Source organism: Atractosteus spatula, chromosome 10 (genome assembly GCF_055471065.1).
Source record: "Atractosteus spatula isolate fAtrSpa1 chromosome 10, fAtrSpa1.hap1, whole genome shotgun sequence".
In the NCBI taxonomy this organism is placed as follows: Eukaryota; Metazoa; Chordata; class Actinopteri; order Semionotiformes; family Lepisosteidae; genus Atractosteus; species Atractosteus spatula.
Window position 1 is genome coordinate 23,053,126 of NC_142715.1, and position 16,352 is coordinate 23,069,477.

The 16,352-nt window shown below is 40.8% G+C and overlaps 1 protein-coding gene across 1 annotated transcript; it reads left to right on the forward strand.

The window, feature by feature from the left end:
• Positions 1 to 2,756: 2,756 nt before the first annotated feature.
• Positions 2,757 to 15,470, forward strand: LOC148826009 (uncharacterized). Its single transcript, XM_088926352.1, has 2 exons — positions 2,757 to 3,336; positions 13,315 to 15,470. Exons 1-2 carry the CDS (start codon positions 2,757 to 2,759, stop codon positions 15,468 to 15,470), a joined length of 2,736 nt encoding a protein of 911 aa, XP_088782478.1.
• Positions 15,471 to 16,352: the final 882 nt, after the last annotated feature.

A 16,352-nucleotide genomic window follows, 5' to 3' on the forward strand; every position in this document is an offset into this window, starting at 1 on the left:
AACGATTTTGGCACGCCTGTAGCGTTTTTATGAAACAATTGCTTTGTATATACAATTGCTCTGTGTATAAAGTACATTGTGAATGTTCTCACAGCCTTCAGTTTGTCTTTTTATTCCACGCACGAATATTCTTCTGTCCATATCACATATCATATAACACGGAACGCCTTCAAACCAAATGCATTTTAAAGACCACGACTCACAACCCCTCCATAAACATATCAGTGAGCTAATTATCCTTTTCTGACAGTCGGGGTTTTGATTGATGCGCAATTACGCACCATCTGGAACACTGGGGGACCGCTGTATACATACATACGTTCACAACGCAGAAATACTGCTCAATAGAGTTTCATGCGAAAAACCCATATATGACCATAGGAAGCAGAACAGCAGTTTCCAATTACCCAGACTGTCAGCACAATAAAGCTTTAATAAATAAATAAATAAAGCTTTGTTTTATTTCTGAAACCCTTTCTTTATTTCCTGTTTTCATTCTGCAGGAAAATTCCTATTCTTTACTCAACAGCTTTTTAAAAACAGCACCCATGATGTTCAAATCATGATGTCCATGATTGTTTACACAGAAGACTGGCAGAGCTTTGGGTTGTGAATCTCTTTTTCTCATGGTTTTATTGAATGTGGCACTGTGCACTAGGATAGGGGGATGCTGTTCACAAGCCAATAGCATTTAAACCACAGCACCCACAATGCTGCAAGTAAGTGTTTTACACACTAAGCAGGTCCTCTGACCTTTCCCAGCCTTGCTTTGGGTTGTGAAACCTCTTTCAGTTTTTGTTATGATTTTTTCAATACGGCACCTATTAGACATGCAATACACTGGGATAGGGAGGTCCTCTTCATGACTCAATAGTATTTGAAGCACAACATTCACAATGCTACAACCAAGTGTTTTACACACCAGACAGCCCCCCTCACCTTATACAACCTTGCTTTGGGTTGTGAAAGTGTTCTTTATTTTTTTATGATTTTTTGAATATAACACTACAGGTAATATACTGGAATAGGGGGGAGTCTTCTTAATACATGGGGTACATGGGGATAGCGCCTTAAAGGGAGGCTTCTCAAAGCTCTTTACAGAATGACAACAACAATAAATAAAAATACACAAGATAAAACACAATTACAATATATAGAGGAGACCGTGGATGGTGGTACTAAGAAAAGCAGAGGGGTGAAGAATGGAACCAGTTCAGTAAAGGCTTTTCTAAAGAATAGGGTTTTGAGTCTGGATTTGAAGGAGTTTAGAGAAGGTGACTCTGTGATATCCTTGGGGAGAGAGTTCCAGGGCCTGGGGGCATAACAGGAGAAGGCCCTGTCACCCACAGAATGTAGATGGACTTGGGGAACAGTTAGGAGAGCAGAATTAGAAGAGAGAAGGTTGCGAGGTGGGGAGTAGGGCGATAATAGTTCAGACAGGTAATGAGGTGCCAAGCCATGCAGAGCCTTATAGGTGAAATATTGTCAAATTTGTAAACCTGAAATTATTTTTTGTTCATATAGTCATTAAGATCCAAAAGACTTGGCCAGAGATTCAACAAGCCCAGGCATAGAGACTGAGTGTCGAGCGAGCAGGAGCGATGAGGAAGGAGACTGCGAGAACATAGATATAGATACTTTACACAAAGTACATCAAGACAATATACTGTACAAACAGTAGACAACGTACAAGTAAACAATGCAGACATGTAAACAGTGACTGCAGACGTGCAGAATAAATAAGAAATTAAGGTAGATGTTTCTATTAAATTAAAGGTATTCGAAATGTTGTAAAAAGAAAAGCAATTTGTTTTGTAAAAAAATGAGAGATGATTTTTATTTTATACAGGAAAAGTGTGTGTGTCAAGTTGATCTTTTCGGAGTGCACCATTTGAAAATATAAATTGGAAGTTAGTTTGGATAACTCCTGATGGATATTGTATTACAAATAAAGCTAAAAAGATATAATTTAAAATTGTTCATAGGTTTTATCCAGTTAAATAAGTACTGTCTAAATTTAAGCATGAGCAGGATGATTTGTGCGTTTTTTGTCGGGTTGAAAGGGAATCTTTGGTACATTTACTTGTAAGGTGTGTGTTTGTGAAGTTGTTTTGGACGGACTTGCAGAGTTTTGTTTGTAGGCATTTAAAGGTGTTTTTTTTAGGTTTAAGGACTTTGATATTGTACTGTGTAAGAGAACTTTTTTTAAAAAGAATTTATTTATAGCAAATTTATTAGTCATTCTGAGTAAATTTCACATTCATAAATCAAAATGGTCCAATAATACTCCCCTTTTTAGTACTTTTCAGATGGAGTTAAAATATTATTTAAATTCTATAAAAATGAAAAAATGCTTAAGCAAGGAAAACATTTGATATATGTAAAAAATATAATTTACTTCGTTACCTCTGCCAGTTAATTTTTTTTCTGTTCGTGTTTTTTTTTCTCTTGATTCTGTTTCTGCTCCTCTAGTTGTATTTGTAAATTATTTACACATTTAATAAAAATAAAAAAATGTCGACCGTATGCGTTACACAATAATATAACGCAAACATCTATTCTGGACTATTTTTTTCAGATTTTTATTATTCGAATAATATTTTTGTGGTTTATAGCAACGGTCACTAAGGAAGTTCATCTGATAACCCGGAAGTCCTCTCTTTGACCACATTTCGCTTTCTGTGCTCAAACCCACGTGTTTACAGCCGCTGCAGCTGCAGGACTTGTCTGTGTCTTCCAGATCGACTCTGGAAAAAATGGAGAATCTGTTGCTTAATCTGAAAACTGAGGCGCACTCTTTCGTGGAGACTGTGCTTAAATCGATCGTGCATGAAGTTTCGGAAATTTTCCGAAACCGGACAGATGATTCCGAGAAGTCGATTGAAGAAAAACTCCGCCGGATCTCTCAGGTTCTGGCGAGACGGGTCGTGATTAAAATCACGTCTGTCGACAACGGTTTCGGGGTCGAAATCGCGCAAATGAAGCAGGAAAACGAGGTTCACTGTTTCGTGGAGGTTTTGCTCAAATCGTTCGTGTATGAAGTTTCAGAAGTTTTCCGAAACAGGATGTCTGACTCTGAGAACGAGTTTCAAGACAAACTCCACAGCGTCTCCCAGATCCTGGTGAGTCGGGCCGTGATTAATATCACACAGTGTGTGGAGGACAGTTTCGGGACAGAAATAACGCGAATGAAGGAAAACGAGACCTTTAAAGTGCGACTGCAGCTGTGGGAGAAGGAGTCGGGAGCAGGAGGAGATCAGGGAGGGACGGATCATGTTGGACTCATGCCTCCCTGTGAAATCACTGCAGAAACAAATGAGGAAACGGAGCTGTCGGGTAAGTGCGATGACTTATGTAGTAATGTCTGTGTTTAAAAACGGTGTTTTTAACTTCCTCACTGTTGAATCTGTAGTGGAGAGATGCAGAGCGAAGTAGGAAAGGTTTGTGATGTTGCCGAGGGATTCTTTTCTGCGAACTAAACTAGTTGTGGTCTAGTTATATTCTCATTAAGGTTATTGCTGTTCTTTGAATGTGGCCAGAAACTCGGTTTTGTCTAAGTATTATTGAATTTGTCATCAACTGATACACTTTCTTTATGTGAAAACCAATTTAGGAGACTTTGGAGTCTTGGAAATATGTTTGTGGGCAGATTATTTATCGACGTGGCGGTAACTATCTCTTCTGTGCAGTGTTAATGTACCTTATTGTACATTAAAGCAGTGTCCAGTCAGCCAGTGTGTGTGTATGAACCCCTCTCTCTCAGTGCACTGTTAATGTACTGGAGTGTCCGGTCAGTGTGTCTGTATTAACCCCCCTCTTTCTCAATGTAGTGTTAATGTACTGGAGTGTCCAGTCAGTGTGTTAAATACTGGCAGTTTAGACAGAACAAATGTTTTCGTGAAATTACATCCCCGACTGTCCTCTGCTGCCCTTTTCAATCTTCTGCTGAGCACAAAAGAGTCTTAAGAAAATGATTACATGATCAGCTTCCCCTCCTAGACCCTGTTAATTGCTGCGATGAGTTATTGCTTTGTGCTCTGTTTTGCCATCTTCTGAATATAGTCTGAGGAATACCCAATGATGAACTAATGTAGCTGGTGTAGTAAAGCAGGCTTAATTATTTTAGAACCACTAATGTCAAGACAGCACTTGCTTTTCCCCCACAATTGGAAACTAAAATATTATTTTTTATGGTTTAAATACGTGCATATTTTATGTAAAACAAAATTACATAAATTGGACAACCTTCGGCTCAGGAGCAAGTAAAGGTTTATTCCCTGCCGGAAAGAGAAAAAACAACATTTCAGCTGTTGAAGAAGGTTTTGACGCCCGAAGAAGGCTCCACAGCCGAAATGTTTATTTTTTTCTCTTTTCAGCACAGGAATAAACCTCTACTTGTTCCTTTGCAGCCTACGCATGCTGACGCAGCTCCCCACCTGAACTACTTTAAGTATTCATGCTGTATATATTATTTACATCTGTAGATTATGTGTTACTTTCAGATTCATCCTGTTTGTGTTCTAGGTTTTGATGTACAGATTTGATTTTGTCACCCCATTTTGATAAATATAATATTGGTTTACCTGCAGTATATTTTGTAGATGGAATATTTAATAGTAGACGTATTCAGTAGTACAAAGCTTTGAGGTCCTGCCTAGTTTGTGTTGAAAGAAAGCGAATGAATGAGTTATTTTCCCCAGACTGTGATTTGTGTACCGGGATAGTCGAGTTGAAATGTATTTAGCTACGCAAAAACGGCGGTATCACCACGTTTTCCTTTGTTTACTTCGCCCATTTGGAGTTCAGTCTGCTAAAGACGAATGAACACAACGTGTCACTCCCTTTTGGTTCGGGGACAGACGCGATGAGATTCAATTTCATCAGCCTGCGAATGGAGAAAGGAAGACAGAAACATATTTAAGAAATTCTGTCCACATGCACTGAAGTCCACACTTCTTACGCTGCGTCATGGAGATGTGGACCTGGAGGAAGGGCTTAGGGTACAGTTTGGAAATTGGGACGTGGTCTTATAATGTTAGTGAATAGGGAGGACAAGTTACGCCATGAGTCAATAAATGTGTGTTGAATGTCTTATAAACCCTCTTAACATTGACACAGGAGCAGGATTTGTGGCTGCTGCGGTTCGGAGCCTTGCATTATCTTGCAAATGTGCTCATCTGTGTGACAATGACCCCTTTCTCAGTCTGTCTGGGGGGTGGGGCTCAATCTTCTGTCTCCCTTCCTCGATTTAACATCTGATTCGTCCTCACTACCACTACGGGCTTAAGAGCTCATGAATTTAAAGTGAATATTTAACAGGCTGTGATATGTATATATAACCAATATAAATGTCAATATAATTTACATATTACTGAGAAGTTATCATCAGTGAATGAATTTAAGATTTTAATGATAAATATCTATTGTACGTAGTGACTTTAAAATCTTTGTATATAAAATTTCAGATTAAAACAAAGTTTTTGCATATTCTTGTGTGTATATATATGGTTCAGCCACAGAACCAGGAGAACATGTCTCCTTCTTCTTATAATATTATTGTGGTTTTGTTTTTGTTACTGAGAGATCTTGGCACATAGTATATATATATAACCATTTTCCATTGTAATTCAAGGTTGTGGATCGCTGAAAGTCTAACACACAAGAGAGAATGGTGATATACATAGAAAAATTGGTACCAGATGATTATTTGTAGCGGCTTCCTGAATATTTGTCCCACAAGAGACACTTTTTTGTTGAAACTATCAGGTTTTGATGTACTTTCATGTGAACTCTTGCTCTTAAGATGGTAAGAGATTGCATCTGGTATTGCATGTAATTAAATGGTGATACTTTTATTTGCTCTGTTTCCTATATCAGGAAAATATAGTATTTGCTCAGTAGAGGGGCAAAGTTTTTAGTAGTGTCGTGGGAATTTTCTCTAAACACTTAAACACGCAGGAAGAGATTCTGCATTTAAATAGTATGCTCTGTGAAGTTGCCCCTCCTACAGACAGCACAAACAATGAAACCCACGTGATTTGTTAGTGCTATGTTTGTGCCGTTGAACCTAGCTTCTGTGCTGCTTTCGTTCCCAAGATATAGCGCTTTGTTTTTTCGGGGTCGTGACGTCACTCAGCCCCCTTCAACGTCGTTGGGGAACCAGAACGGTCTCAATCGTTAGTGCTGTGTTTGTGCCGTTGAAAGTAACTTCCCAGCTACTTTCTTTCACGAGATATAGTGCCTTCTTTTTGGGGGGGGTTGTGACGTCACTCAGCCCCCCTACAACGTCTTAGGAGAACCGGACCGGTCTCATTCGTTAGTGCTGGGATTGTGCCGGTTTGTGCCATTGAAAGTAGCGTTTGTGCTGCTTTCGTTCCCGAGATATAGCGCCTTGTTTTTCCATTGATCACGTGACCATGCACAGTGACTTTGATCTCGAGTTAATCCGTCAACTGAGTTAAAGCACTCTGTTACCAGCGCGAGAGTAACAATTCTGCAACTTTGTTCCTCTGTTTGCCCAGGTACGGGGGGGCGGCGGTGGATTTTGCATTTAATATCATTATCTTCTATGCGTTTGTGTGAACAGGAAAATTGAATTTGTCTCCAATATCATACCCGAATTAGAAGAGTTTCAAGTGTAGCCTTAAAAAGCGACATTAGCAAACAATTGTATGTTCTTACAAAGAGGCTTTAACAAACAAGTCTTAATACCTCATAGCATTGTCCTTTTTTAAAAATCTGAAGAAGTAATCAGTTTCATATTGTCTCCGTCTTAAGTAAACATAGGCATCAAGGGACGTGTGAAGATTTGACCTGTCTGTGTAGCCACATATTTAAAAAGACTTGAATTTGCAACTTTCTGAACCATTGTTGCTCTTTTTTATGCAAAGCCAAAGTGAAAAGGAACCAGGACTTCAGGACTTTTTTTTAAAGGGGCACTATGTACAAAGTTTACACAAGTTCATAACACATCTGAGAAACAAGAGTCTTACCATCTCACACATGCAGACCGTGGCAATATTGGAAATTATTTTTATTTTCACAGAACAGAAGTGAACACATATCTAGGTTCTTTGGAAAAACTGGCATTATCCACGTGTTTGTATTAACAGGGGTCTTATGCACAAACATGAAACGATTAGCTCACAGTTCTTTTATCTGTATTTCTGGTCAGTCCTTGGTGTAGAATACAGCATGAGGGCACACCTTGAGCTCTGAAGACACAGATATGACTGCCTTTGTTAGATCGCCAGATTTCTCCCAGGTGAAGTCGTGTCTTTTGCAATATGCAATGTAATGACCCAGGACAGGTGGGCAGAATGCAGTGACACCTCTTAATTTGAAGGTCCCATTTAATTCCAGGTTATGTGGAAAATCTGAAAGTTGACTCTCAAAGATATTTTGAGACTGGACAGTGTTTTCTTCACGACTCAGCCAATCTCCCACGTCACAGTCAATGACAGGATGTTGCCCAGTTGACAAGCTGTGCTCTACAGTACCATTACACAAGATGTGTTCTGATAAAGCTGGGTCACAAACTTGCATTTCTATCAGAGTGTTCTGCACATCTGTAATTTGAACAAGTGTTAACAACACTTTTGCTATGATTTCTGAAATATTACATTCAGCTCTCACTTATTGTAGCTCTGACTCTGTTTTCATTGCACCAAAGATGTCCCTCACAATTTTAGCTCTTAGAACATAAACATCTTTGTGCACACCTTTCTGTGCCAAATGTTTCACCAGTTGAAATATTTCTATGCTATCTACAGCCTGATTAACATAGCTGCTAGAAGACCTGCTATCACAATAGTCACTGCATAGGTACTGACATCAAATGCACAAGTGTTCAGTACATTCCACTCACTTTTACTGGGGGCAGGTCTCTGCTGCTTCCATTCCTCATCAGAGCCACTACAGCCTTTTTCACAGGAATAGAACAATCTATGTTGTAACCACTCAGAACGAGGCACAAGATAAGAAGATGGTTTCCGTTTTTTAGGTGGTGCAGCAAGCCCTCTCCAATTTTCCAAACAACTCAGATTTGATGGATACACCAGTTCTTTGTCCTTTTTGAGCTCTGTCTGTTTTTCAGAATTCATAACAAGTGTTCCGCTCTGCTGTTCTAGAGAGCTGGATGTGGTAGCACTGATAATGGCCCTCTCACACTGCTGGGAAACACCATGAGCACCCATTGATATTCTCATACCTTCTATGGGTGCTAGGTGCTTCATAAGGAACCTGTCAACTCATGCTTCAGCACTGATTGTTTTAGGATTTTGAAATCCGCCTCCACACTGGCTGAACTTGCAGTGATGTTCACACTTTTGAAAAGTGGAACCATTAAGCCAGTCCAGAGTGTGAGATATCAAGCAAGCCTGGTGAGATGAGGAACAATCTCTGGTAGGAAATGCAGGTTATGTCTATCACCACTGTCCACAGCAAGCAACCTGCATTCTTCACAGATTTCTGTTTTCCAGTCTTTCAATGCTGTCGGGCATGCATCAAGGGTCCCCAGTTGCACCTATTTTTTCTAGAATTTCATCAGAAGGAAAAACATTGTATCCTTGTGCTATTTTTTGTTCTAAGTGTGAGGTTTTACGTGTGATTTGATCTGTTATGCATGTATACATTGATTCTTTTTTACCTTTGCAGCCCTGCAGCACTTGGGTATATTCTTTTGTCAGGTTATGTCTGGCAGCACAGCCTGAATGTTAGTACTGTTAAGTTCCTACCCTCCTAACAATGCCTGTGGGTGATGAATCCTGGAATGAAGGGCAAATATGTAGAATGAGTACTATGGTGCAACAACATACATTGTTTAAAATACAAAAAAACAAATCCTGTCCTCACATCGACTTTCGTAACCAAACAGTGTGTAAAATGTTTAACAATGTCAGAATAACAATGAACAATGCAGAGCTTTAATCCAGTACATTTCCTTGGTCTCTTAAGTGTGGTAACAGTGTAACACACCAGATGATGCATTTTTATACTTCCTTAATATACTCTGTTGTGTGAGGGGATAACTTAATAAAGCTCACAAAACTCATTTTATCCTGTTCTATGATCTGTGAAGGCAGACCTTAATCCATTGTCAAATGGTTAACTCTACTACATTTACTACAATAGTGGAATCACCAGTTTCGTGCCTGCTGCTTCTGGGACATGATACAATCAATGTAAACCGTGCAAACATTCCCAAAGATGCTCAGAACTTCACAGAGGCAGGTACTTCAACGTGCATTATAAACCCCTCTCCCTCTCTACAGGTAATCGAACAATAGAAAGGCAACAGCTCCTTAATAAGCTATTGCATGCAGTAGGTCTGATATCTACTTTCATACACAATTAAGAATTAACAATCAAAAATCACAAATATGTAGTGCATTACCTGGAATCGGACCGCTCAAGGTTTTAAAAAAATCAAGCAAATGATGAGTAGTTTAAATCCCCAGAAAGAAATAAGGATGAATGCAAAACACTGTATATTGCTTAGAACTGAAGTCTCAAACAACAAATCGTGGCGAGCTTTACACTTCTCTTTTGTTAGCTCCATGATGTAACCCTTTAATCTTAGTGTTCATGTGATGGCCGAATCCCTAGCTAGACCCATGGCCCGGGTATTATGGGAAATGTTTAATGCAAAGTATAGAGAAGTCCGATTAACACTCAAAAATGTAACAAAAAATGAATTTCACCAAACCTGGCTTAAACTGTGCTTCTTCCCAATTTTTACGTGATTTATAATAATATCCTTTCAGTTACATAGTGCTTCTCTGGAAACCCCAGTGAAAGCGCTCTACAGGTAATGGGGACTTCCCTCCACCGCGTAAATGAAAATAACTAAGTTTTTTACATTGTTATGGATTACAGTTTAAGTGCACATCAAAAAGTCTCTGTATATGTAGATAGAAATTGATAAATTAATATTTTTTGATCCGCCTACTTACGTTAACTGCAATACCAAGGCCCATCACCACTTCTTTCATTTATGATATGTTTTTAAAGCATTGCATTCACCACTTAATCATTTCAGCTTTCACATCAGCAATTTGTAACATGTCAGAGATTTTTTGGGGTTCAGTTCTCTTGTAACACTTACAGAAACAAAACATTATAATTTAAATTCAGAAGTGTGACAAATCCTTTCAAGTTTCACTTCCATGTGTAGAAATATCATGATAACGACAAATGAAGCTTACTAATTTTTGTGGTATTCCCCGCGATATAAACAAGTTTCTCAAATATCTTTACTTTAAAATAAATTCATGGGAACGTCAACGTTGCATCATAATTACAGTATAGCATTTATAGTTTGTAAAGTAACTTACGATTTGGAAGAAGAGGTCTTCGCCAGAGATGCAGATAATAAATCAAACATTAACTGCAAAGGCTGGGGTCAGCTGATCAAGAGATCACAATTGAAAGATCTGGTGGTCTTGAACTTGCGGTTTTGTATGGTGCCGACGACACAGAGTGACGTCACGGCCAGAAAAAGAAGGCGCTATATTAAAATGTAAAACATCCACCCCCACCCGACCAGACAAAGTCGGAAAACAAATTTCATTCATTGTTTTCATCACATCCAGTAATTTCAGTACTGAGTGTGTTGGTACCTGTAAATGTCCTTGTAGTCATATTTGTGTATTCAGAGGTCAAGGTGTGCTCTCATGCTGTATTCTACACCAAGGACTGACTAGAAACACAGATAAAAGAACTGTGAGCTAATCGTTTCATGTTTGCGCATAAGATCCCTGTAAATACAAACACGTGGATAATGCCAGTTTTTCAGAGAACCTAGATATATGTTCACTTCTGTTCTGTGAAAATAAAAATATTTTCCAATATTGCCGCGGTGTTCATGTGTGAGATGGTAAGACTCTTGTTTCTCGGATGTGTTGTGAACTTGTGTAAACTTTGTACATAGTGCCCCTTAAAAAGTCCTGAAGTCCTGGTTCCTTTTCACTTTGGCTTTGCATAAAAAAGAGCAACAATGGTTCAGAATGTTCCAAATTCAAATCTTTTTAAATACGTGGCTCGACAGACAGGTTGAATCTTCACACGTCCCTTGATGCCTGTTTATTTAAGAAGGAGACAATGCGAAACTGATTACTTCTTCAGATTTTTAAAAAAGGTCACCGCTATGAGGTATTAAGACTTGTTTGTTAAAGCCTCTTTGTAAGAACATACAATTGTTTGCTAATGTCGCTTTTTAAGGCTACACTTGAAACTCTTCTAATTCGGGTATGATATTGGAGACAAATTTAATTTTCCTGTTCACACAAACGCATAGAAGATAATGATATTAAATGCAAAATCCACCGCCGCCCCCCCGTACCTGGGCAAACAGAGGAACAAAGTTGCAGAATTGTTACTCTCGCGCTGGCAACAGAGTGCTTTAACTCAGTTGACGGATTAACTCGAGATCAAAGTCACTGTGCATGGTCACGTGATCAATGGAAAAACAAGGCGCTATATCTCGGGAACGAAAGCAGCACAAACGCTACTTTCAACGGCACAAACACAGCACTAACGATTGAGACCAGTCCGATTCCCCTAGAACGTTGTAGAGGGGCTGAGTGACGTCACCCCCTGAAAAAGAAGATGTTATATCTAAGGAACGAAAGTAGCTGGGAAGTTACTTTCAATGGCACAAACCGCCACAAATGCAGCACTAACTAAACTAGATCGGTCTGGTTCTGCTATGATCTTGTAGTGGGGCTGAGTGATGTCACGACCCCGAAAAAACAAGGCTCTATATCTCGGAATTGAAAGCAGCACAAATGCTACTTTTAACGGCACAAACGTAACACTAATGAATGAGATGAGTTTAATCATTTGTGCTGTCTGTAGAGGGGCCAACTTCACGGAGCTAATTAACCCCACTCTCTCAGTGCAGTGATAATGTACTGTAGCGTTTGGTCAGTGTGTCTGTATGAACCCCCCTCTCTCTCTCAGTGCAATGTTAATGTACTGGAGTGTCCAGTCAGTGTGTCTGTATGAATCCCTCACTCTCAGTGTAGTGTAAATGTACTGTAGTGTGCAGTCAGTGTGTCTGTATTATGTAAATGTAATGTATTATTATTATTTCTGTATTCTTACTTTTTACACAGTAATTAGGTTTCTGACAAAGCTTGTATATCTAAAATCACGTATTATCAGAAACCCACTTAAACTCTATTATTCCTCTATGCTTAAACAACCCAAATTGATTGCGAGAATACTAGACATGTGTTTGTGTAGCTTAAGGCTTACAGCTTTAGCTTGAAGCTTTTAAGATCACATGGCCTCAGCTATCATTACTATGTTAATGTTACTCATATATACATCCATACCAAACCTTATGCTGATGTGGCCGTCTCTATTCTAATTGCATCTCTGACATAAGAACTTGGATGACTCAAAATGTCCTTTATCTTAACTGTGACAAGACTGAAGCCATGCTTATTGGCAACACCCATCAACTTTGTAAAATCAGTGTGAAACCCTATCTGTAGATGGTCTTGTACTTGAGCTTCAGTCTAAATTGAAAAACTTGGGGATGATATTTGACGTTCGACCCACATGTGCAGCGTGTTGTCAAAACATCTTTCATTCCCCTCAGAAATATTGCTCGACTACGCCCTGTGTTATCACTAACTGTGGCTGAAAAGTGTTGTCTAATCTTGAATCGACTGCTATAATGCTCTACTCTCTGGGGTTTCTAAATCCACATTGAACAAACTCCAGTATGTCCAAAATTCAGCAGCCAGAACCCTGACCATGTCTAGTGCAAATGATCACATTACTCCTATCCTGGAGTCCTAGCACTGGCTTCCTGTCAAGTTTCATATCCACTTAAAAATCCTCCTGCTCACCTATAAGACTCTCCATGTCTTGGCTTGGCACCTCCATACTGGTCTGATATTATCACCCTACTCCCTACCTTGCAATCTTCGCTCTTCTAATTGTGTTCAACTATTTGTTCCCCAGTCTGTCTACACTCTATGGGTGACATGGCCTTCTCCTGTTTAGCCCCAAGCTCTGGAACTCTCTCCCCAAGGATATCAGAGAGTCACCTTCTCTAAACTCCAAATCCAGACTTTTTCTTCAGAAGAGCCTTTATTTAACTGTTCTGTACCCCTCTGTTCCTACTGTACTTAGTACCACTGTCTACTGTCTCCTTTAACTGTGTATTCTCATTGTGCTAATTTTCTGTATTTTTTGTAATTGGCATTCTGTAAAATGCTTTGAGAAGCCACCTCTAAAGGTATAAAGCTATAAAATAGTTTTTTCTTATAAAGGTCGTGTCTTCTTGTCCTGTGTTTACAGGCTCAGAGGCCAGTGTTCTTTCCGACGCTGGGGAAAGGGCTCTCCTTGAACAGCAGGAGGAGTGGGGCTCCAGTCTGATGCAGGAGACAGAGCTCACTGCCGCAGCAGGGAAAGAGGCACTTAGTGAGCAGCACACAGACAGCAGACAGAGTGTGAAGGATCTGGACTCTGTGCCCATGATGAAGACGGAGCCTGAGAGTGAGACACCTGGGCTCTTAGTATGCGATGATTTTACAGAGAAGATGAATAATCTGGACACAATCAATATTACACAAAGTTGTAATGAACTGGGCTGTGTCTCTGTACAAGAGCACAGTGAAGAACTGGATGTTTTAAATCTTACAGAGCAGGATATGGATCTCAAGTTGATTGACCCTGCAGAGCAGCAGACTGATGTCCCTGGTGAAGAGAACAGTACTGAGTTACAGCACCGAGAGGAGAGTCAGTACAGGGAGGAGCAACAGCAGCTCCTACAGGGCTTGATAATAATTAGGCCTTGTTCTGTTCAAGTGGAGAGACTGTCACTGCAGAGTCTAAAACAATCATATGATCCCTTAGTATCTGACGACTTTACACACAGGTTTAATAATCTGGTTACTGAGAAAATTGTTGAAAGTTTTAATGAACTTGAGAGTATGTCTGTTCTTGGGCAAAGAGAGGAACAGCAGAATGAACTGGGTGGTTTTAGTCTCAGAGAGCTGGGGATGGAGTCCCAGATGATTCACACTGCTGAGAAGCACACTGAAGGACACGATGGAGAAAATAAATCTCAGTTTCAGCACACAGAGCAAGACCATTCCATGGAGCATTTGCAGAATAAGAGACCCCAGCATGATCACAGGATGAGGAAGAATCACTCAAGGCCTTGCTCAGATGGAGTGGACAAACTGCCATTACGGCACAGGGAGAAGCAGCGTTTCTGTCAGTCTAGCATTTCAAAATCCTATCAGCACCTTCACACAGGAGAGAGACCTTTCAGCTGTAGTCAGTGTGGGAAGAGTTTTATTCTATCACATGACTTAAAAAGGCACCAGCGCATTCACACAGGAGAGAGACCGTTCAGTTGCAGTCAGTGTGGGAAGAGTTTTAGTCAATCAACTAACTTAAAAACCCACCAGCGCATTCACACAGGAGAGAGACCGTTCAGCTGCAGTCAGTGTGGGAAGAGTTTTAGTCAGTTAAGTACCTTAATAACCCACCAGCGCATTCATACAGGAGAGAGACCGTTCAGCTGCAGTCAGTGTGGGAAGAGTTTTAGTCAGTCAAGTAGCTTAATTATCCACCAGCACATTCACACAGGAGAAAGACCGTTCAGCTGCAGTCAGTGTGGGAAGAGTTTTAGTCTATCAACTAACTTAAAAACCCACCAGCGCATTCACACAGGAGAGAGACCGTTCAGCTGCAGTCAGTGTGGGAAGAGTTTTAGTCTATCAACTAACTTAAAAACCCACCAGCGCATTCACACAGGAGAGAGACCGTTCAGCTGCAGTCAGTGTGGGAAGAGTTTTAGTCAGTTAAGTAGCTTAATTATCCACCAGCGCATTCACACAGGAGAGAGACCGTTCAGCTGCAGTCAGTGTGGGAAGAGTTTTAGTCAGTCAAGTACCTTAATAACCCACCAGCACATTCATACAGGAGAGAGACCATTCAGCTGCAGTCAGTGTGGGAAGAGTTTTAGTCAGTCAAGTAAGTTAGTAACCCACCAGCACATTCACATAGGAGAGAGACCGTTCAGCTGCAGTCAGTGTGGGAAGAGTTTTAGTCAGTCAAGTAGCTTAATTATCCACCAGTGCATTCACACAGGAGAGAGACCTTTCAGTTGCAGTCAGTGTGGGAAGAGTTTTAGTAAGTCAAGTCACTTAAAAAGCCACCAGCACATTCACACAGGAGAGAGACCGTTCAGCTGCAGTCAGTGTGGGAAGAGTTTTAGTCGGTCAAGTGACTTAGTAACCCACCAGCGCATTCACACAGGAGACAGACCGTTCAGCTGCAGTCAGTGTGGAAAGAGTTTTAGTCAAATAAGCCACTTACAATCACACCAGCGCATTCACACAGGAGAGAGACCTTTCAGCTGCAGTCAGTGTGGGAAGAGTTTTAGTCGGTCAAGTGACTTAATAACCCACCAGCGCATTCACACAGGAGAGATACCATTGTAGCGGCAAGGTTACTCTCTCCCTCATCTCAAGTGGTGCTTGATAGAGAGAGGCCATTCCATTTGGTTCACATTTAAGGTGTTTTTCTAGCTGATAAGAGTGTTCTGATAAGGAACAACTCCCAAAGTTGAGACACGTGAATGGTCATCGCTGGTGCCTCACTCTCTGGGAGATTCCAAGGGAGAGTCTCATCCCAAGTGGTTTACAACCCCAAGGTCAGAGTTCATGGTTACTCATCCTCACACGGGGCAACAATAAATGTAGGCATCCTCTCACGAGGCACCAATAACTGTAGGGGTTTGTGCATTTACTGGGACAATTGTTAATTGTAGCAGTAAGTCACAAAATGATTCTCGAATGCCCATGGAACTTTCAACCAATGAGCAACCGTAGTTCCTCCAGGTACAACTCCAGCTCCTCCTGGACATCCTCAGACTCAGCTCAGACAGTCACGTAACGGCCAGTATGTCCCAGTGCCAGGACTTTTCCTTGTTCTAAGAGTTGAGAACGGAGGTTGCCAGCATGTAACCAAAGGATCCACCCGAGGTTAGCCCAGCAGCAAGCCTAGTGAGCCCACCACGAACGCTCACCTGATCAACGAGTGAACTACGGTTGGAACTGTGGACAGCTGAATATCAGTATTCAGGACTCGTGCTACATTGGGAACGAACCGGTCTTCTTCCTGTCTAAAAATTGTGCAAACTCTGCTAGGTTCAGCCAACACTAACTAGCCGGTCTTCAGAGAGCATCAGCAGCGCACTGCAGCAGAAATCTCTCCCTCCTTCTCCTTCTCTCACGTCGAACCAGCACTGCCTTGCACCGGGCCAGAGAGCGCCGATTGGACACGGCAACAGCCTGCCACTGCTTCTTTGTATCCGCGGGAGA

Bases quoted from the DNA above. Each gene is read 5' to 3' on its own strand.
- LOC148826009 (XM_088926352.1), top strand. From the start codon at position 2,757: ATGGAGAATCTGTTGCTTAATCTGAAAACTGAGGCGCACTCTTTCGTG. The intron at 3,337-13,314 runs GTAAGTGCGATG...CTGTGTTTACAG, and splicing joins TGAGGAAACGGAGCTGTCGG to GCTCAGAGGCCAGTGTTCTT.